This window comes from Macaca mulatta, chromosome 13, assembly GCF_049350105.2.
Source record: "Macaca mulatta isolate MMU2019108-1 chromosome 13, T2T-MMU8v2.0, whole genome shotgun sequence".
Lineage (NCBI taxonomy): Eukaryota > Metazoa > Chordata > Mammalia > Primates > Cercopithecidae > Macaca > Macaca mulatta.
In genome coordinates, this window is record NC_133418.1 from 104,340,655 (window position 1) to 104,362,351 (window position 21,697).

Genomic DNA, 21,697 nt, shown 5'->3' on the forward strand with positions numbered 1-21,697 from the left:
GGGTCCCCTTCTCCCCTCCCCCAAGACTGTCTTATCTCTATGTTCCAGGTTCCTAATACAAAGTAGGTGTTCCATGTGTATTTGCTGATCCAAGGAATGAGTAAGCAATTCAGGGAGTGAGGGAGCACATTTGGTATATTAGGGAAGCTGCAAGTGACTACAGCTGGCCAGCTAGGAGCTGGAGCTGGGCACAACTCTTTCTTTCAGTGATAACAGAGGTCAAAGGATCTTTAAGATTTAGTTCTTGGTTTTTGTAGAAATTGCCACTATCTATCCTTCGGAATATAAGATATTGCTTTTTCGCCTTTATTTTTAGAACTAACAGAACTAGAACATAGCAGTTTTTCAGTGAAACACAGCAGCCTAGAGCAATGTATACACACATATCACATGCAGGTTTAGGTAGATATCCATTCAGGGTCTTAGTAATGCCACAGAGGAGGCTCTGTCTCCATTCAGCTGCTTGCTGTCAACTAAAGTATGATTATTGCACTTCCCCACTGAATCAACATACAGGCTGCATAGAACCTTTTCTTAGGATTCTGATCACATTTCATCAGCTACATTGGAAAGCCTGAGTCTATCTGATCCATGTTTGTATTCATTCAACAAATATATCCCATATGACTACCATGTGGCTATTTGGAAACAACTAAGTTTATTAACTGGTCATTAGTCATTTGGTGACTGTGTCTCAATAACTCTCTTCGTCATCCTCACCGGCCTTCATTCCAGAGTCCATCCCAACCTCAGTACACAAAACTTTCCTGGTAAGTCCTTTCAGTGAATTATGAGGGATCTATCACACAAGAGTCTCCCAGCATGGGTATCTTCCCACCAAATTCTTCTAAGTGCACCCCTGTACATTGCGAAGCCTTGCTACCTTGAGAGAGCCACACTCTGGAGAGCGCTTAGGGACTAGCTCGCAGGGCCAGGCATAGGTGCTGTCCTCAGAGCACTGCCGGCTGCTGGTGTCATATCTGTGTCGGGAAGGGAATGTGTTTTCTAATAAAATGTTTTTGTCTTGTCTTTCAGCTTACATTTTATTATGGTACTATAGATCCTTGGTGTCCAAAAGAATACTATGAAGACATTAAGAAAGATTTTCCAGAAGGAGACATTCGACTCTGTGAGAAAAACATACCTCATGCTTTCATCACCCATTTTAACCAGGAAGTGGCAAACATGATTGCTGACTCCCTAAAGGATGACCTGTCCAAAATGTAAATTGGCCTGAGGAACAAGCCCCCACTGCCAGTACATGGAGGCAGTCGGTATACTAGACTTAGTAGGTAAATGTTTCATTTTGAAGACTGCTACTAGAAATGAAGAAAGTGAGAACCCTTGTCTTACAAACCATCTCTCAGCTCGCCATGTTACAGGCTGAAGTAAACACAGTTGATGAATCATTCCATAGGTTTAACCATACATTTTCCAAGACTCAGGGAACACAGTGATCTACACAGAGTCTCATGTTTGCACGAGATGCCCAGTGGCACCATATGGTTTATTTTGGTAGGCGGGATCTTTGCAGATGAAAAAAAAGTCTACATGTACTTGATTTTAATTGAATTACATTGTAGAATAGGCTCTTCTGGAGGAAATTATGAAATACCTACTAGAAAATGTAAAAGAAATCAGTGAATGTTAAGAGTATAGTTAGACATGTGAAGTGTATGTGATTATGACAAGGATACACTCACGTTCCAGGAGCAGGAAGTGAACCTGGGTCTCCTTTAAGACAGAAGACGAAGATGAGCCCAGACTAACTTAGCATAGATCTTGGCTGAGATAATCAGTGTGACGTCTAATGTACCTGCACTAGACAGAGAATAAGGTTCACCAGACATTACTGTGGTCAGCTAACCAGATAAAGAGTTGTTGAAGGACCCCAACTGTGCCTCCTGCCACAAGACAACCAGCAAGTTCTATGGTGAGCCTTAGCCTGCCAGGTTGTAAGCTCCCTGCAGGCTCCTCCTCTCCAGATTCAGGATGGTGAGGCACTGGGCTGTCCCGAAGCAGGTTTGGATGTGCCAACATGCAGTTGCTCCTTCTGTAATTCTTGTAGTAAAACTCTATTAAAGACCATCAATGAGCCAAATAGTGTGCTAGCCATCAAGGATAGAGTTCTTAGCTACTTAATGATTCTTTTCTTCTGGAAATCTTCTAGTGAATAATTTTTAAAAGCATCTTTTAAACTGCTGAGTAAAGCATTACCATACATTAGTTCTCTATTTCTGCATTAACTTCACTTGCTGGAAAGAAATTTTGTTAATGAACCAAACTCAGCCGTTAAGTTATGTGAATTCACCTTCTCTAGACACATTGAGGTCTGGCAGAGAAGACACATGTTCCCTGGCCTAGAGTGGGCTGACAATATTGCTGCCTCCTCTAAATTGACTCAATCTTGAGAAACACATACTGCAGTGACAGTTGATGATGTATCAGAAATATTCCTTTTTCTCCTAGAGGAAATCCCTCATGGCATTATCATTCCCTAAGGACAATGAGATGTCCCTCCCCTCAAAACCTAAAGCCCCCTGATGAAAGATTCAGCTCTGATTTGCTGCCAACTTACTGCTTAGTGCTCAATGAGTTACTGTGCTTTGGCATAGCTTCTACATCACAGCAAGTAACTTCTCAGAGGGGAAAAGCCAAGCTCTAGACAAGGAGTGCTATTAGCCCAAGGGGAAGAGCTAATAGATACACAGGCCATAAGCACAGGGCTGCACACAGAGCCTTTATTGGCATCTGCATGAGAGGCCTAGAAATTGGATATTAGAAACTAGGAATCATGTCTCTGAGTGCCTTGCATACAGGAGATACTCACTAATACTAAATCAAGGCACATAAACAATACTGGGTAAATCATACCTACCAGAATAAAGAGTAACATTCAGAGCTTTTCTTTTAGCTGTTATTTTAAACATTACTCCATATTTCAAAAGTCTGCATGTATGAAATTGTGTCTTATTTCTGGTTTTTAGAGCCTAAGAAAGATACTGGTTCTTAATTTGTATTTATCATCTGAGCACCAAATTAATTTTTGAAATAAATGTTTTACCAGCCTTTCTGATCTCTTCTGGCCTGATCTCTGGGTTGGGAAGAGAGGGTACAATTTGAGCAGTTCTCCTGAGTTAGACTCAGCTCAAAGTCTCTCTTTTAAAATGAAAAGCCACCTTTCTCATTGCTTTTTTCATAGGTGGAAGAATCAGATTTCAAGAGACTGAAGTTCATTCTGTTTCATTAGGGATTAGACTAAAATGGACAGTGGATGAAATCCATTTTCCAGAAGCAGCTCTGGCTGTATGTCCCAGTCAACCACATAGATGGTCTTTGTGAAAGTTTTAACTTCCTGCAGAGTTACCTAGTGCTCAGCGACTGAGCCTTGACCATGCCCATGTTTGTTCCTAGTCTGTTCTGAGCCATCAGAATCTCCACAAGCCCGCTGTGGCTTGTGTGGCCTGATGTCCATGGCCACCAAGGGCCTCTCACCATACGCTTCTCCACTCAACCTTTGGAGAGACAGGGACCACCAAAGGCTTGATTTTTCTTCATCCTACATTATATTTAAAACAAAACCAGGCTGGGTGCCGTAGCTCACACCTGTGATCCCAGCACTTTGGGAGGACAAGCTGGGAAGATCGCTTGAGGCTAGATGTTTGAGACCAGCCTGTGTAAAAAACAAGACCTCTGTGTCTAAAATAATTTTTAAAAAAGAGCAAAAAAAATAAATAAATAAAAATATTTCAGATTAAAGGAGACTAAAGAGACGTGACAATCGGACACAACATCTGATTGTGAATTGGATGTTTTTGTTATAAAAGACATTGTTGAGACAATTTGCACAACTTGAATGAGGTCTGAAGATTAGTTGGGAGTAAGATGCCACTGTTAATTTTCTGATTTCAGTGGTTGTACTGGGGAGAAGTAAGAGAGTGTCCTTGTTTGTACTAGAGACACGGAAGTATCTGGGGGTGAAGGGCATCATGTCTGTTTACTGTCAGATGGTTGAGGGGAAAATAATGTTCTTTGTACTTGCAGATTTTTTGGAAGTTTGAGATGTTTTAGAATTTGTAAAAATAATTATTTTAAAATCCCACCATGCTATCTCCTGCATCGGTGTCTCATTGCTTCTTTTCCAGAAAGGCTATTTCCTCTTGTACACAGTAAATGAAGACCTGGGTTCAAATCCCAGATCTGTCATTTGTTAGGTTTGTGACATAAGACTTCACCTCCCTGCTCCTTATTTTTTTTAAGGGAGATAAAATGAGGTCATGCATATAGCATTTAGTATGTTGCCTGGCATATGGTAGATGCTCTATAAAATGGTACCTAAAGGAGGACAGCAAACGTGTTTTTCCTTTTTTCCTTTCATTTCTCTTCTCTTTAGTATAGCGGAGGACCCTGTGGTATCTCAGTCCCTGCACTGTTTCACCAGGCTTGTAACTTGATTCCAGCAGTCAGCATTTTGGCTCTTACGCAGGGATAACACTTGCTCACCTGGCTTAGCTTTCTGGCCTCAGCCCATGTAGGCCTCCCTGCACACAGCCCAGGATGTTCTAACGTCGATTTAGAAAAGATGTGGGAAGCAAAGCATTTCTTAGGTGGCATGAGACATCTCTGTGCCTGGCCTTCTCTTGCAGAAGAGAAGAGGCAAGGATATATTTGGGCTGCTCCTTCCCTTGGGGGTGGGCCTTAAGGAGAGGTTGGAGGCTGGGACTGAGTGTGCTCTGTGAACAAATGCATCTGTAGGGCCTTGAATGAAGCTCTTCTGCAGGAATGCTGAGGACAGCGAAGCTCATATGAGTGTTCTTCTAATCACTTTTTAAGAGGACTGAAATTTCTGCCTGTGTCCCATACAGACATGGGTAAGTGATCATATTGGCCCAGGTGAGGAGTATCTGTAGGACATGGGTCTGGTCCTTCCCACCAGGCTGAAGGCATCTCTATAGCAAGACTAGTGTCACTGAGTGTGATGCTGGGTGAGCATCCTCAGAGCATGAGTGAGAGACAGAGAAAGCTCTGGGTGGTTCTACAGTTCTATAAAGAGAAAGCTCTTGGAAAAGAGAAGAGGATGAGGTTGCCCCTAGTCCTAGAACAGGTAGAACTTGGATAGGTGGTTTGGAGTGGATGAGAGCTAATCCAGATAAGGATTATCTCTTACCCCCGCTGCTCACCCCTACACCTTTACAGTGTCTCAGTTAGGCCTCCCAATCCTGTGATGTTCTCACTATGCCCATTATACACATCACCACTGAGGTGCCTTGCTAAGGACCTCACAGCTAGTAGATGACAGAGCTGGAATTCTGCTGTAGTTGCATGTGTCCTCCAAAGTTCACGTGTTAGAAACGTAATCCCCAAGGCAACTGCTGGGAGGTGGGTCCTAATGGGAAGTGTCTGAATCATGAGGGCCCTTCCCTCCTGAATGGTTTAATGCCAGTAATAAAAAGGCATGCTATTAGGCTGCGAGTATGATCTGTTGTTCTATCATGCTCTCTTGCTCTTCCACCTTCTGCCAGGGAGGATGCAGCACAAAGGTCCTCACCAGATGCCAGCCCCTCAATCTTGGACTTTCCAGCCTCCAGAACTGTAAGAAATAAATCTCTTCTTTATAAATTACCCAGTCTCTGGTACTCCATTATAGCAACAGAAAATGAACTAAGCCATATTCCAATTCAGGCCTCTACTCCAGAGCCACCACTTCATCCCCTCTTTCCACTGCATCATGCTGCCTCCTGGAGGCCACAGGGGGCAAGCCTAGCAAAAGTGGAGAGCCGGCAAAGAGAGCCACGCAAAGGGCAAATGAGGACCCGATTGACAGAGGAAGTGAAGAGTAGACAGTTGGTAATAAATGAGTAGTTTTAAAAGAATGAAAGCTATAACAGAGACCAGTTTTCAAAGGGCAAAAAAATGCATAAGGCAGTGGATTGAGAAAAAGCAAGCCCACATACTGGGAGTCAGTGCTGTGGCTGCAGTCACATGGCCGGCACCTCTGCAACTCTTCCATAGCCACCTGGTCTCATGCCAGGCACGGGAGCTTCCTGTGGGCTCCCCTGTACAGGAATCACTGCTCCAGCTTTGATAACACCCATCCTCTACCCCACCCCATGAGACATGGCCCAAAATACCAACTGTTCCTGCCTCCCAGAGCAGTCCTTCCCACCCTCCCACGCCCTGCCAGCCTTCATGACCCCTGGCCTGGCCTGTGTCTACTGAATGACTTATCATTGCTGCGGGAATTGTGTCTCTGAAGTCTATTCCTCCCTGCTTCCACCAACACCCCTTCCCTCAGGAGAGTCCTAGAAGATGGCCTTCTGTCTTAGTCATCTCTGTACTGTCAGGGCATATCGAATATGGGTCCTAATGGGAAGTGTCTGAGTAATGAGGGCCCTTCCCTCCTGAATGGCATACCCTGCTATTCAGGGTAGTCTATAAATTTTGTTATCTAAATTAATAAAAAGTTTATACCATGCCTAATAGGCAAGCTATGAAAAAGTGCAATTCTCACATTGGATCAGACTACCAGGAAATCACATCTCAGGGCTTCTTCATCTTAAAACTGACACATCAGTGGGAGTGCAGACATGGACACTTGCTCTTTCATCCCTTAAGTGTTTCCCCAGCAGAGCTGTGCACAACTGGGTCAGATAGATTCAAGGATGTCTGAATCCTTGCAGACTGTTTGTGTCTGGCACTGGGGGACTGCAAGGAAGCAAGGCCACTATCCCTTGTGTCCCATTCATCTTGTCTGATACGGCTGCAACTGTTACTTCCATTCTTCTACAATTAGAAAACCTCTGGAGTTTGGGTATTAGCAACTACCAAATATGTAGTTTATTATTTGTTGAGCACTAACCCCGCGCAGCACCCCAAATGGGAATTACAGCAACAATACACATGACTGTGCTCTGGGATAATCGAGCATTTTCATTTTGTGTTGCATTCCTCAAACATTCTGGCAAAGGGGCCTGTGCTGACCTCCCCACACAGGGATAGATTTCCTTGCTGCGTAAGTCTATGGGAAAATTCCTCTTCCCTGGGATGAGAATGTGACCCTGTGACTGGGCGCCCATTACAGTCAGGGGGCGCGGTGCACCTGCAGGGTCTCCCTCCCTCACAGAGGGACTAGAATCCCGCCTCTGCAAATCCACCCAGCTCAGGCTCTGCAGAACATCTGGGCTTCCTCCTACTACTGGCCACTGCGAAGGGCTGTGCACCTGCATGTGATTAGGACTCGGCAAACACCCACAGCCTACAGGGCTGCATGCTGGTGGCACATCGCAGTGGACAAGTTTCTCTCCAGATCATTGTCCCTTCTGAGCAGATAGTCACAGGGTTCCTGGGGCACAAGAACACATGCATCCATGACCACGTTGGGCACCACCATCAATGGAACAGCAGTTGGAGGCATCTCTGCCTTGGCCTGCTTGGAAATGAGCAGGCATCAGAGGCAGATCCAGGACCTGACAGGACCAGGGAAGGAGTGGAGAAGTCAGTCTTAGCCGCCTTTACCATTAGTCATGGACAGGCCTTTTAGATGTGCTCTTATCAGTGTCTGGGAAATTAGATAAAATTTTAAATGCCATCCCCGACTTTCCTTTCTCTCTGTGACTACTACTCTACTGAATGTGTACTCTAACCACAGAATGCTGTGGTAGGTCAAATGGAGACTGAAAAATAAGAAAATGAAAAAAGATGCTTATAAACAAAGCATGACAAGACCTTCCAGTTTTCAATGACATGGTTGTAGAACTTACACATTTATTTTATCTGCCAAATGAGTTAGTTGAAAGGGGAACACAATTTTTCTTCCAAAGAAAAAGACTCCTTTATTTAGTAATATGAAATGGAGTAGTGAAAAGAAAGCAGGCTTTCTTGATCTTTCACCAGAAAGTCACATGACCATAGGAACCTGCATTAACAAACTGTGGCCTATTGGATTAACCATGAACATGGGCTGCCATCACTGATGAAAAGGTGGGTCACTCCAGCAGGCTCCATATCCCAAAAGAGGTAATCCTGGTAACAAGTCACTAATAAGGCTAAGTCCTTGTCAACTTCCTACAGTTGCTGCTCTGTCGTTAGTCTTCTCCCAGAAACATTTAAGGAACACATTAAATAGATTTCTCCTTCATCTGTAGGCAAAAGTCAGGTGCAAGAGCTGGGATAGCAACAGATGCTGTGTGGTTGATCCTGTCCTGCTGCATCCTTCGTGGTGTCACCGAGCACAGGCTTTTGTACTTGTCTCGAAGAGTACTGGGCAAAAAAGGCCCTGTCAGATTTGCTGTAGGACCTTATTGGGTTCTGTGAAGTATGTAATTGGCCTTGCAGAGGAAGCGGCTTCCAAGGGACTTTATGCCTTGGGATTTCAGAGACTTAACTGTGCAGCCTCCAGGAGGGGAGGGCTCATGCTTTCTGGAGTGAGACAGGTCCCGCAGCAGCCTGAGATGTATAAACACAGAAAACCTGTCCACTCAAACTGCATTTGGAATGAGAGCACTCGCTCTACACATTATCATGCTCACTTCCCAAAGAGAAAATGTTTTCCACTGCATTTTGGCCTCCTTTCCTGAACCCAGGCTTGATGTTTTTTACCTTGCTGTGCAGTGACTTCATGCCACGTGAGGCTGTGTGCAGCAGCATCCTATGCAGTTTCGTACCAGTCACCAAGACCCAGGGTGCGGCCCCCCATGCCAGAGGGCCCCAGCCTTACACCTGATCTGACAACACAGGAGAATGATCGCAGGGAATGATCGGCACAAAGGCAAGTAGAGCCAGGCCTGCTATGTCACTCCCACTGTTAAAATGCAGTCAGTCCTAATGCCTCAATAGCTGGCCGCTATTCTATTAATGAGTTGAGGACTACAGTAACACAGAAAGGCTGAGTAACAAAAGCTGAAAATGTTTTCCTTTAGAGACCAGTCATGAGCGGTTTTATGAATCAAATATTTAATCAACTTATCTGTACAAAATATTAAAATGGTTAATGAAGAGTATACAAGCACGTTTAACAAATATATACTGCTATATAATAAGAAAAATAGAGATTGCTGTTTTACATGTCATTTACATTTCACTATGTACAATCTATTTAAATTTGAGAATACATATACACATAGGTTTCTACCAGCCCTGGGAGGGCTCCCTGCTAGCTGGCCTGGGCATCGGCAACACCTCACGACGTCAGCTTGCGTTGCCCAAATAAACACCCAGGCCAGGCAGCAAGGAGACAGCCCAGCCTGCAAGCCTCGGAGTTCTGCTCTGGCTACACCAGCAGGAAGAATGCTGACGAAGGAGATTTCAGTTTGCCTTAAATGAGTTTTTAATGTCCCCCCACACCCCAATCTCATTACTCCCAAGCCAAGAAAAAGTGGGTGTCACTGCAAAGCGAAAGGACTTCTATCCCCTCACCAAAATAATTATTTTTGTCTTTAGCTGCTGAGGAAATGGTGTGTTGAGCCTTGATGGCATTACCAGCACTTTGAGTTTTACCATTTCCTTAAAATCACGGTACTGGAATCAGATGAAATTTGCTTTTTAAGCTGCAGGCCACTCGTCACGTGCAGAATTCTGCTGCCCACCCAAGGCCTACTTAAACAGCATCATTTTGTAAGCTGGTACAGGAACTCTGCAACAACCTTCAGAGAAATGATCTGCTGCTTTATTTGTATGCAAAAAGAAAAAGACTTTGTCCAAACTTTTCAGAACCCCTATTGTCATCTGCTGAAAGGGCAAGTTGTAGTTAGCATGTTAATCCTTGTAAAAAATGCATTAACTTTTCATTTAGGGTGAAATGCTTCTAGCTAAAAGACCGAAAGTGACTCAATTATGATTCTTTGTCAAAGAAAACATAAAAGCTGTTTGCATTACAGTGTAAAGTGAAATACAAAAATAAAATTATTCTAAGGATGCTCATGTTTAATCCATGATTTATCCAAGGCAGAGAATGCCAGAGAATGCCTCTCTTGAGAGTCTCTGTTCCTGGCTTAGAACACGTGAGTATTTCCCCGCCAGAAAACACATTTTATCCTGAGCTTTCTTTCTCACTGAACTGCGTCATCATTTTTTAAACAGAATGCTAGAGGGCTGACTTTGAGTCTGACAGGCCCTGACCCAGGAAATGAGCCCTGCTTGTGGGCATCCCCTTCCTCAAGCCAGCCTACTCACCCCAAGCCCAGCTGCTGCTGCCCCAGGCGAGGGGAGGATGCAGGACACATGTGCATTGTCTGGCCTTGGCAGCCCTCAGTCACTCAGAGATAAAAAGGCGCAGGCAAGGGGAGGCCCTCAGCCCCACCTGGTCACTGCTTTTTGGACTCATTCACCAAAAAATCCAGGCATGGGCTGCCCATGGCCCATGAGAGATCTCCCCAGGATGACCTGTGAGTACTGAAAAACAGAGAAAAGGTGTGTGCAGTTGCACCAGCTCACCAGCTTCAGTGCTGTCCCTTCCCATCTTGCAGCTCAGGAAATGTCCTCGAGGGAAGTTTAGCCCCGTGTACTTCGGATTAGTTCCTGTCTCCTAATTCAGCAGGATGCCTGTGAACTAACCTTACTCGGAAGTCTCGCTTTGGTCAGCCATGGTTCTAGATTCTGGCAGCCAAAGGTCTGGGCAGGAGCTAGATGCAGAACTGGGTGTGGCTGTTGCCACTGCTGGTCAGATGGAGCAGTGCAGGTATTCTGCAGAGAAGACAGCTACGTACCCACCTCCTGCCGGGCCAAATCTCCAGCCCCCACTACGTGGCACTCCTGTTGGCCCACAACACAAAAGGTCATGAAATAGGAATGCAGATGCAAAGCAGCTGGCCACGCCCTGGCAGCTCTGTACCACTCTGCCGGAAGTGGCCTGGGTGTGACAGTCAGAAGCATCTCCTTGTTGTTCTAGACAGTTTATCTCAGCATCCCCTGACACAGAAAAGGGATTAAAAGTTTCTGTAATACAGCTTCTACCAGGTGGCCCTCTCTGGAGTGAAGCTTTTCTAAACTAGCAGAAGGAAGTTCATCTGACAAAAAAAGTGAAACGGTACTTCTTATATCATCACCGAGCTGTCCTGCCAACAAATTCACCTGACTGTACAGAAACACGTCTCTCCAGAAGTTTCTGTGACTGCTGCAGCCCCCCTGCCATCGTCAGGGAAATGTGTGAGAGAAACCAGCCCTTTCTGTTGTCACAGACACATGCGCACCATGCACAGATGCTAGAAGGGGCCTGCAAGCTCTGCACAGGAGGAGGAAGTGGACCGCCGCATGCTGCTCTGCTGCTCTAAGGGCGTATTTTTGCTTTTTCAGCAACTGTGAGCATAACTTGAAACTCGGTCTGATTTTTCAGTGACTTCACACCCATTTTTCAATGACCACCCATCCTGGGTTGCTCTGCTATAATTGCTCCTGCCACTATGAAGCACCAGCCCAAACTTTGCCCAGCCAAAGGCCTGTCACCAAGTTGCAGGCCACAAGCCAAGCTCTGGTTAAGGTGGGTACCTGCAGGTGATGGGCAGACAGCACCCATGAATGATGATCAGAGCTCATGTGGCAACTTCTGGGCCCTCAGTCACCCCTCTGATTCACTAGGCCAACTCTCAACCCTCTCCCTGCAGTCTGTGTCCACCAGGCGTCTCCTCAGGCTAGGACACTGGCCCTCCTGAAAAAAAAAAAAAAATAGGCTTCTTTCACTACAGCCTCACTCTGAGTTACTATTTGTGATGTACTAAGCTGTGCACACAGATTAAAGCCCATAAAAGCACAGAGGGAGGAAGACAGCTCTGCTCTAGTCTATATGGTCAGGAGGTTCCAGGTACAAGATGCCAAGCTGTCTGAAAACTTAGAAATAAACATCTTTTTCAGTCCTCCCTTCTGGTGCTTCTTTATGTTAACCTCTCCCACCATTTTCCAGATCATAAAAAGGAAGAGAGAGATAAGCTCATCTGATGCTACCCCAGGGTCACTCTCCTGGGAAGCTGCAAGGGGACCTCAGAGCCAGACATGGGCATGGTGGTGAGGAGGGGGTGGGGACCCAAGGAGTCCATTCTGGGACAGTCCTGCCTGCCTCGTCCAGGGCTTCTGGGACAGTCCCAGGTCCCTGTCTGGGTGACCAACCAGGCAGAGCCTTGCCTTTCCTCTTCTGCCTGCAGAGGCCCTGGCAGCAGGTAGAGCCCTTCCCAGCACTAGCTCTCTCAGACAGTCTCAGCTTGAGTGTGGCTGTACCCACCCCACTGAGCACAGGAGGAACTGCAGCTGGGTGGGCAGTGCCCTCAGCCAGCTCCTGGCTCTGGGTAGCTGAACCCCACCCTCAAGGTGCGGGCCTTCCCCGCACCTGCCTCAGCCCAGGGGAATTCAAAGCACATCCATGAGGCACCTACTGAGGACAGGAGTAAAATGGACACACACACACACACACACGCACAGGCAAGAGCTGCGAAACCTGTAAGACATGGCTCTGGGACTGGGATTGGGAGAGGACCTTCTCCAGGAGCCGTCACATTTGCTCTGCCTTCAAGCTGTCTGAGTGGGTTTTAGGGCAAGGTAAAATCCTAGAACCTTGGAACTGGAGAGGGCATCATTTTACAGGACAGAAGATGAAGCTCCAGCAGGGAGGTGACTGCCCATAACTAGCCTCAGACCTCTCTCAGGAGACGCCCTGTGGTGCCCTGGCCCAAGTGGCCTCCCCTGAGGCGGGCGCAGGCCATGCCGTGGGAGCAGCTGCCTCTGGGCACTCGGAAGCCCACAGTGGGCTCTGACTCTGGTGCAGCTCAGATATACCATCCCCCAGAGGGATCTAGTTACTTTCCACTCGCCCAAAGTTTGGCTGTTGGGTTCGCTCGGCAGCTTCCTCTCTTCTCTTCCCTTCCCAATCCAGACACTTTCTGAGGGGCAAGCGCAGGCCCAAGCTCCCTCTGCTAGACTGCCGCTTTCAGAGCCTTGCTCCCTCCAGCTCACTGCGCGATCTGACTCAGGCCTCTTGGCCTATGGCCCACTGAGGGCCAGGGGGAGGTCTGTCTCCCTGAGATGACAGGTTCTCATGAGAATCAGCGAGGCCCAGTGGTTCTGTGCACCCAGAGGCAGCCGCAGGACACTCTCTTCCTGCCACTGGATTTCCTGGAGACCAGACTCAAGCACAGGAAGAGCCTGACCTTATCTCTGCACTAGCTGCTTTTGGAAAGAACATCATTTTTCTCCCTGCTCTAAGAAGAAAATCAGTCTACAAATCCTAGTTGTTTTCTGCTGTGGGTTTAAATGAAATTGACGACAGCATATACAATGTGTAGGGACTGAATTACACTCTATCCTATTCCATCCACGGGATTATCGGTATTCGCTTCAGTACCCAAGGTGAGGCGCCCACTCCTGCCGACATCATGAGAGCTGCCAGGAGAAGAGACTGCCCTGGGCCTCGTGGAGTCTGGATTCTCCTATCACAAAATCCACACCTCATATTGTTGCCAGGAGGGTACGGTGAAGGGGAGCATGGATACAATGACTTAGCACAGCTCCAGCCTGACTTCCCCAAGCTAAGACGGCAAAGCCTGCCACCTTCTCTGGAAGACCCAGCGCAGCTGCTTGAAAGTCAGGATTCAACAAAGCAAGTGTGTTTGGGCATCAGTGGAAATGCCCGCCTGCCAGTGTGGGTGATCCTCCTTAACACGAAAGCCTTGGCTTCAAGCAGCAGTGACCAGACTATCTTCGTGTTTGACAGACCCAGCACCAGCCCCCCTTGGGCCCCAGCTGGCCTGCCCCGAGCTCCCTAAGGGATACCAAATCCTACTCGCTACCCGGAAATCATGGTTCAAATGATGTCAACTAGTAGTGCACAATTCTCCCAACGAAATGGAAAATTCTGTTTACTTTAGGAGGGAGACTTTGGTGACCTCAGATTGGGGTTGAGGGGACAGCCTTTACTCACAGTCTTGACATGCTTTCTCTCTGCCTATCAGTTCTCCCATCCATAGTGACTGGAGATTCCAGCTGGGGGTCGCAACAGAGAAGCTGAGTTCATGCCAGTCACCCAGGCCTGTCCCCCACTACCTAGAAGACAGAAAGCTCAGGGTGCTACTACCAACTGTGTTGGCAGAACGCTTTTCTCCACATCTTGGCAATGCTAGTTAAACCACATCTTAGCAGCAAAAAGCCGTCTGTCCCACGTGTTGGCCCTTTGTTGTCATTTTTACAAAGTGAAATGGATCCTCTGCATTCACCTAGTGAATGGACTGAGATGCCAGAGGGTTGGGCAGAGTGGCCCCTGGGGGCTTCACCTGCTCCAGAGAAATCTGGGAAGCATTCCTTTTATCCAGTAAACAAAGAGCACACTGAGGGTATGGGGCCATGGAAGGAACGGTCATTGTCCAAGGACAACACCCCTCCCCCTGGTGCCACCTGAACTCAAGATGCAGGAAGGTACCTACTTCCCACACCACTCACAACACATCTCGTTAGAAGGAGGTCATCAGAAGGAATGAGGGGAAATTGACAGTTCTTTTCCCTACCATAAAAAAGCCAGGCTAAAGACATTTCTGCCCAAAAAATTGTTTTTCCTAGTCACTAAAAAACTATCAAAATGTTTGCTTTTATCCAAAGATATTAAATACCCTAGACTTTCTTCAAAATAACATTTAACTGCACTTTGTCATTAACTTCCTTTCTAAACCTTCTAATACTACAACTTTTAACACTTTAGTGCTTTTTTTTTATATAATTCTTCATTATGACAAGCTTCGTTTAGAAAACGAGAGTGAGGTGTCTCTGGCAAAATCCACAAATTTAGGGACAATCTTTGCCCAGTCACTAAAGTAAGGTGGAATTGTACCAGCGCAGCCACTTTGGGATATTTTTTAAATTTTTAACCTGAAGACACTGTTCATTTTCTGGTTATTTATAGCTACTCATACAGCCACAGAATATAAATTCACATAGTAGGAAGGGGGACATCTTAATTTTAAGAGTAACACGTGCTTTTTTTTTTTCTTTTGGGAGAATTTTACAGGATGAAAACCGATTGCTTCAGGTGGGGCCCATAAGTAAATTAGCTGTATCTAAATCCTAAGTCTGTCTTCTCTGTCTCAAGAGTGTAATCACTGAGAATCAAAATGTGTATGAATTGTCCTGCATCCAACACAGGGTGGAATTAATGCTCCCCAGGACTCTGAAGGGGAAAGTCCTGCACATCACACAGATGCACTGGGAGGGCTGCGGGGCTATTCTAAGAAGCCCTCACCCCAGACAGGTGGAGTCCAACTAGTTTCCCTCTCCCAGCATACTAACAAAAAGCCACAAAGGATTCCCAGGCATAAACAAATCAAACCAAACAGTGAAGGCTGAATGTCCGAACTCACTTTTACATGCCTAGAAAATCCTCCCATCGATAAGACCCTTCGGGGCAAAATCTGGCAACTGGGGGATAGGCTTCCACCTCTGCTCCCCCACACCAAGGCCCTGCCCTTCCAAGGGCACATCAGCCAAGCCAAGGAGCTGATGAGGGGAAGGGGCAGACCTTCCCCCTGCTCTAAAGATCTGGGTTGTGAGTTGAAATCTGACAAAAGCACTTTTGTGTGGCTTCACTTCCCGTTACTATCGCACTGCCAAAAACTACAGCAACAACATAGCGAATGCAGGTAAAAAGCAGAGGCCAACTTACTTGATAACTAGCACAAGCCCGGGTCGGCCCCTGGGAGCTTGCACCTACGTGGCAGAGTCCTCGGCTGGAGTGGGACCCAGGACACCTCCCTGCCTCTCAAGCCCTGAGAGCCTCTTCCCCGGCTTCTTAGGAAAACCTCCTGGCAGGTCTCTAGGAAAAGCAGTAGCTCCCCTCCCCATTCCCACCTTCCCCATTCCCGGCCATTGCACTAACTTCCTCCTAAGCCACCCAAAGCATGGGTACCATCTCCCCCTGACCAGCTGGGGAGCTTCTGAACTTGGCAGATCCTATCCCACCCCAATATCCTGTTAGATCAGACTCAGCCGTTTCAACCCCTCCCCCATTTCACTTCCCCACAAAAAGAAAAATATCCTTTCCACTTTCCAGAACATTTCCAATTGGAATTGATTTAAAAAAAAAAAAAGGCGGGGGGGGGGGGGGGCGGTACCGACCTTTGCACAAATCTGGGAAGCTCCACAACACCTTCTTTCAGACAAAACTTCCCTTTCAAAAATGAAGCAGGGGCACGTTAAATTTTAAAAGTTAAAAAAGAAAAAAAAAAAAGATGCTTTTTGCAACAGTTCCAGAGTAAACGGCCCCATGCAACACAAACCCTCGGAAAGGGCATTACAGCCTTGCAGTGGATCACGGAGTGCACCACGCAGCGCTCAGCCACCCAGGGAAGCGATGCCCCCACGTCGGGCCAGAGACAAGAAGGGGTGAGATAAAACATGCTCGAGTACCCCTTTGGTTCTCCCACTCTGGAGCTTCCAATTTCCTAACCCGTTTCTACCTGATTTTCGTGCCTGTTACTGCAACATAAGCACAAACACCTTCCTCTCCCCACATGGAGGCAGTGGGCGCCACGGTTATCTGTTTGCAAAATACACAAGGCTCTGACATTCGGTACCGGCAGGGCATCTCTTCCCAAGGCTTTCACATGCTGTCCCCAGTAAATGTGTGTGTGACTGCACGAGTGTGTGTCAGTGTGAACGTGTGCTCTCCCTCCTCCGAGAGGGCGCTGGGTCACATCGGACTTGCACCCACGCTCGGTGACAGGCTGGCCCTCTGCTGCTCATCAGCTGGGGGTCCTCGGCCGCGCGGCTGCCCCGTCCCCGGCCCGCGCGCTACCTGCAGCCGCAGGCCTCCACCACCATGTCCTCGTATTGCTTGTAGACAACATTGTTGGCGGCGTCGATGTAGAGGATGCTGATGGGGCTGAGGCGCGCGGGCACACAGCAGGAGGCCGGCGCCGCGTCTGGCGCCATGGAGTTGAGCAGCGTCTGAATGATTGCGTGGTTGGTGGGCTCCAGGTGCGAGCGCAGAGGGAAGTCGCAAACGCCCTCGCAGTGGTACGCTTCGTAGTCTAGCGGCGCAATGATCCAGTCGTCCCAGCCGAGCTCCTTGAAGTCCACGTGCAGCGGCTTACGGCTGCAGCGGCTCCGGCCCCTGCGTCCGTGGCCCCGGCCCGCGCCCCCGCCGCTGCCTTGCGCTGTCCGCGTCCCGGCCAAAGCCGTCCTCCTCCGTCTGCGGCCCGCAGTGACTGCCCTTGGCGACCCGGTGCCGGTTCCTGGGTCTGGCGGCGGCTGTGCCGCCAGAGCGGCCCCGAGTGCGCGGGCCTGGGCGCGCATCTCCCGGAACAAGCTCTCCTTCCTCTGCGTGCGGGAGGAGACGACTAGCAGCGCGCGCTCCTCTGGCGCAGAGCCCCCTCCGCCCGGCCAGCCGAAGCCCAAACGCCGCAGTGCCAAAGGGCTCCGCACAGGGCCTGTCACTGCGCGAAGCAAGAGGCAGAACGCGCGGGGGGGGCGCGGTTCACGACGGTGGCGCCTCATGGCGTCCGCCACGTCGAACACCTCCCATCGCTGACCGACCAGGGGCTCAGCTGCCCGCGAGTACAGCAGGCGTGGCGCTCGGGCGGCGCCTGGGCACGTGGACAGCAGCAGCAGCGGCGGGGAAGTCGAGCTGCCTGGGCCCGGCTCTGGAGATCCCCTGCGCAGCACGCGCAGCTCTGCACCCACCACCTCGTCTGCGTCGTTAAGGCTGGACACGTCGAACAGGAAGCTCTGGCCTGTTTCGGCTGCAGATTCGTCTGCGAGGGACCGGCAGGGACAGAGAGAAAGAGCTGAGTAAGAGCGAATACTGCACACTGTCGGCGCGGGGCCTCCAAACAGCAAATGGCCCAGCTGCCCTCGATATGGGAGCGAGGCCTGTTGGAGCCAGCGCCCAACCCCGCGTCTCTGCCCCAGCCTGAACGCTGCCAGCCTGGCCCAGAGCAGCAGACGCCTTCGCCCAGGCTATCGGAACCGGGCTTTGGTTTAGGAAGCCAAAAGTCCCATCACCCCAACAACCCACATCACTGCATATCCCTGAGCCGCGGGACCAGGAGCGCACCCCTACACCCAAGACCAGGACTGAAGGTGGCTACAGTTCCGCGGCCTGACCCAGAGCCATGGATTTGCGGGGCCAGAATCCAAGATCAGTGTTCCGGTGGTGAAAAGAAGTCGTGCGCCCACTCCTGAGGTCCTGGGCCTTAAGGAGACTTATCGTTATTGCCCTGCTGATCCCCCAGGAGAGCCGAAAGTCCCGGCTGTGCGAAAACGGAAAATTCTTGTCTCCTGAAAACTCTTCCGCTACCACTGTTCCCCCAACCCAGCCTGGACATCACCGCTGGCCACGGTCCCCCATGCAGGCTGGAGATCGGCGATTCGTCCAGGAGAATTCGTCTGCACGGCCACAAAAACCCTCTAGTCCAACCTCGCTCTGCCGAAGGGGAACCGAGGCCTAGGCAGGGGCCAGACTCGCCCAAGGTCTCAGGTCTTACAGCAATGGGAGCTGCTGCTCGCGACTGCAATCCCAAACGCACCTCCTCTTGGTGCTCCCGCGGCCTCCGAAAGAGGGGGAAAGGCGGCAAAGGAACCTCCCGGAGGGGTGCGGGGCATCCCCGAATGACCGGCATCCCCGAATGACCTTGCTGCAGTGAGGGCAGCGTCCCGAATGAGGTCTCGCTTCCAGGAGCCGCCTGTCTGTCCCTTCGCGAGCTCATTCTTCCCTCCGTAGTGACTTATCTCGGGCTTAGGAGTTTTATTTCCAATGTGGACACTCTTTTTTTTTTTTCCTTTTTGGGCTCAGAAAAAAAAAAAAATTTAAAATTCCACCACGCAGCAGATAAGGAGCTCCCTTTGAAGGAGGTCATATGGTTTCGTTTTGCCCCTAAACTCGGAGAGACTGTGCAGACTCCCCCCACCACTGGGGATTTGCTCACCAGCCTCGAATGTCAGGCCCTGAGGTCTTGGTTCTGTCCCTGTCAATGGCTTCTGGGGACCTCAAGCATCGTTGCTCCAAGTTGAGACTCAGGGTGGAGAGGGAGGCTGGAGAAGCACACTTGGGGCCACACGAGGAGCACTTTCTCTGAGATTCCCTGCAGATCCTCTGCCTCTCCCTGTTCACCAGCCCTGCCACTCCATTTCCCCCAAGAGGGAGGAGGGAGAGGAGGCCTCTCAGGCTCAACCAGCCAAGCTGAGCTCCCCAGAAAGGATTTATCTCCTATCTGAGACCATGGTAGAACTAGCTCAACCTTAAGAAGACTCTGGTGCTTGTGCCCGCTTAGAGCCCAGCACACCCCCTTCTGCAGCCTGGGAGCCTACAGGGCACCCTTCAGTCTAGAGTATTCCCTGTCCCTGTGCACCAGAACTAGGGCTTCCTGTAAGTATCCCAGCATCCAGCCCAGGGACCACGTCAGGCCGTCAGAGAAGCCTTGATAGTTCTAACCGAACCATAGGGCCATTTGGAGATTGAGTACCAAGATGTCCAGGTACCCAAAATAAAGCAGTCTGTGCTAGGCACTGGGCATGTGCTGGCGGGGATGGATGACCTGGTCACTGCAAGGCCTCTGCCTGCCTTCCCAGGCTAGGATCTGAGGTGTACTGACTCAGTGGCTCCCAAGCAGGGAGCCTCAGCCCCACCCGCTCACTTCCCAACCCTATTCGCCTTTCTTTCCCTCCTGCCCTCCATGCTGGGTCTCTGGCTGGATAGAATTAAAGCCGAAATTACTTGCATTTCCGCCTGAAATTAGTTAAATTTTCTCTATCTGTCTGCTTTAGTGATTTCAATGGAGATTAATAAAATCCAGATGACATACAGCAGCCACAGCACAGCCTCACCTACATCCTACCTTTGGAAGGCCTAGGGCAGAACAAGGTAGGGTGCTTGTCTAAGAGAGGCCTGCATTCCTGCAGGGTCCCCAGCAGGCCTCTCCTCCCCGCACCACCAGAATCCTTGACCTCTGGTTCTCCCAGGAGCCCAGCACCAGACACAGGCACCCATAGCTACACACGTCACACACATACAAGCCATGACCACCCAAACCAACCTGCTGAGCAGGGCACTCCTCATACCTGGTGATGCCACCAGCCTCTCCAGGGCGATTTACTTTAGTCTGATACCTGCCTCTGCCCTAGTTTTCCCTGGGCTTCCCCCAATTTGTGTGGCCTCCAGGAGGCTGGAAGCTGCAGAAATTGCTGCAAGGAAGCAGCCATCACCCTCACCACTGTGCAGTCTCCTCTCGGTGTGACTCCAGGGAACACAACTCTTGCCCTCCTTTCTTCTCCGAGGGCTCTAAGCCCGAGGCCACTCCAGACCCTTCCCCAAGAAGCGAATCTTAGCCTCTGCCTGCCGCCTCGAGAGTGACCCGCCGGCTTGCAAGGCCAGGGCGACCTGGGAGAGGGACCAGTCAGCCCTCCGAGACCGGGCCCCGGGAGCTGCCGCGACTCTCGCCGCAGTCCAGGTGCAGCGGGCTGGAAAGTGTTGGTCTCGGCGAAGTTTCTATCACCTGAGGGTGGGCCACGGCCCCAAATGTAACGGAGCGGCGGCACGGCTGCGGGGCTGGTCTCAGCCCAGGACCTGACTGGATGGGCGGGCACATAAGAGGTGTAAGTACCTTGGGTCGCCTGGTCTGTGAAGCCGGTGATCGTGTCCGCGCGACCATGGCCCGAGGCGGAGACAGCGGCTGACCGGGCCGGAGCCCTCCCGGCCAGGCTCCGGTAAAGCGACATCATGAAGTGGTGCGGCACCACCGAGCCGTTCCTGAAGCCGGAGCCCGCGGCGCGGCGCGGGGCGCGGGCCCGGGAAACCGCGGCGGCCGGGACAGCCGCGGCGCCCGCAGCCTGGGCAAGAGTCCACCCGCCGCCGCCGCCGCCGCCGCCGCCGCCCCCCGGGCTCCGGACCGGCCCAGCCCCCGCCGCTCGTAGCACGGCGGCCGCTTCCAGCCCGTCGCGGGGGCGGCAGGCGCTCAGCAGCCAGAGGCACAGCGCGGCGGCGGCACTCAGGTCCATGGGCTCCGTGGGCCGGGCGGGCGGGCGGCGCGGGCTCCGTGGCTCCGGGAAGTCCCCCGGCGCCTTTTGAACATAGTGTTTAATAATGGGGGAAGTGTGCGCGGCCAGCCGCGGCCCCCCCTCCTGGCCCACCCCACCCCCGCCCAACGCCCGGAGCAGCGCCCCCTGCTGAAAGCTCCGGCGACCGCGATGCGCCCCCCACCAGGGCCTAGAGTGGAGACCAGGGCCGGAGCCTCCCCCTACTACCGCAGCCCCACCCTCGCCAAGCGAGTGTCACCGGCCCCAGCCTCCCGACACGCCCGGGTGCCCCGCCTCCCCTCCCCGCGGCAGGGCGACCCCCCTCCACCCGCGCGGAGCCCAAGACCAACGCGCACTCCTTGGTTCCAGGCTTGGGGCACCGCGCGTACCCGCCTAGCTTCTTCCCTACTCCCCCACAGAGAAACACCCGCCCCTCCCCGCTCTGGTTCCCAGTGTCAGGGACGGAGCGGCAGAGGTGGGACCGCAGAAGGGCTCGCCCTCCAGACCGCTTCGCGCCGCGTCCCGGTGGCCGCGAAAGAGGCCACAGGATGCGCCCGGCGGCCGCAAAGGCGCGTTTCGGATCGCGGGTCGGCGGTTCCCCACTTAGCCACAGCCCCCAAAGGATCTCAGCGGGCGGCCAGAGCAGGGGAGGGGGCCGGTAGGGGAGGAAGGGGGGGCGAGGGGCTGAAAGGGCAGGCCGGAAAGAGACGGCTGGACGCGG

The 21,697-nt window shown here is 50.8% G+C and overlaps 2 protein-coding genes across 6 annotated transcripts in view; one reads left to right on the forward strand and one right to left on the reverse strand.

The window, feature by feature from the left end:
* The window catches only part of LDAH (lipid droplet associated hydrolase), a 151,858-nt gene extending 148,789 nt beyond the window's left edge, over positions 1-3,069 (forward strand). For 4 of the 5 annotated variants that reach the window (XR_013402435.1, XR_001438945.3, XM_015111773.3 and 1 more), the window contains one exon: positions 1,036-3,069. Coding sequence is in view for 3 of the 5 variants with exons in the window: in XM_015111773.3 (XP_014967259.2) it covers positions 1,036-1,227 (192 nt within the window). In the remaining 2 variants the exon portion in view is untranslated. The remainder of the gene's footprint in view (positions 1-1,035) is intronic. The other variant, NM_001194777.3, reaches the window with a different exon arrangement.
* Positions 3,070-15,313: 12,244 nt separating this feature from the next.
* GDF7 (growth differentiation factor 7) lies at positions 15,314-21,010 on the reverse strand. The gene is made up of 2 exons (XM_001096970.5): positions 20,565-21,010; positions 15,314-17,717 (listed from the first exon to the last, which is right to left on the reverse strand). Exons 1-2 carry the CDS (start codon positions 20,956-20,958, stop codon positions 16,756-16,758), a joined length of 1,356 nt encoding a protein of 451 aa, XP_001096970.3. The 5' UTR covers positions 20,959-21,010; the 3' UTR covers positions 15,314-16,755.
* Positions 21,011-21,697: the final 687 nt, after the last annotated feature.

Bases quoted from the DNA above. Each gene is read 5' to 3' on its own strand.
- GDF7 (XM_001096970.5), bottom strand. From the start codon at position 20,958: ATGGACCTGAGTGCCGCCGCCGCGCTGTGCCTCTGGCTGCTGAGCGCC. The intron at 17,718-20,564 runs GTACTTACACCT...GGTCCCTCGCAG, and splicing joins CACAGACCAGGCGACCCAAG to ACGAATCTGCAGCCGAAACA.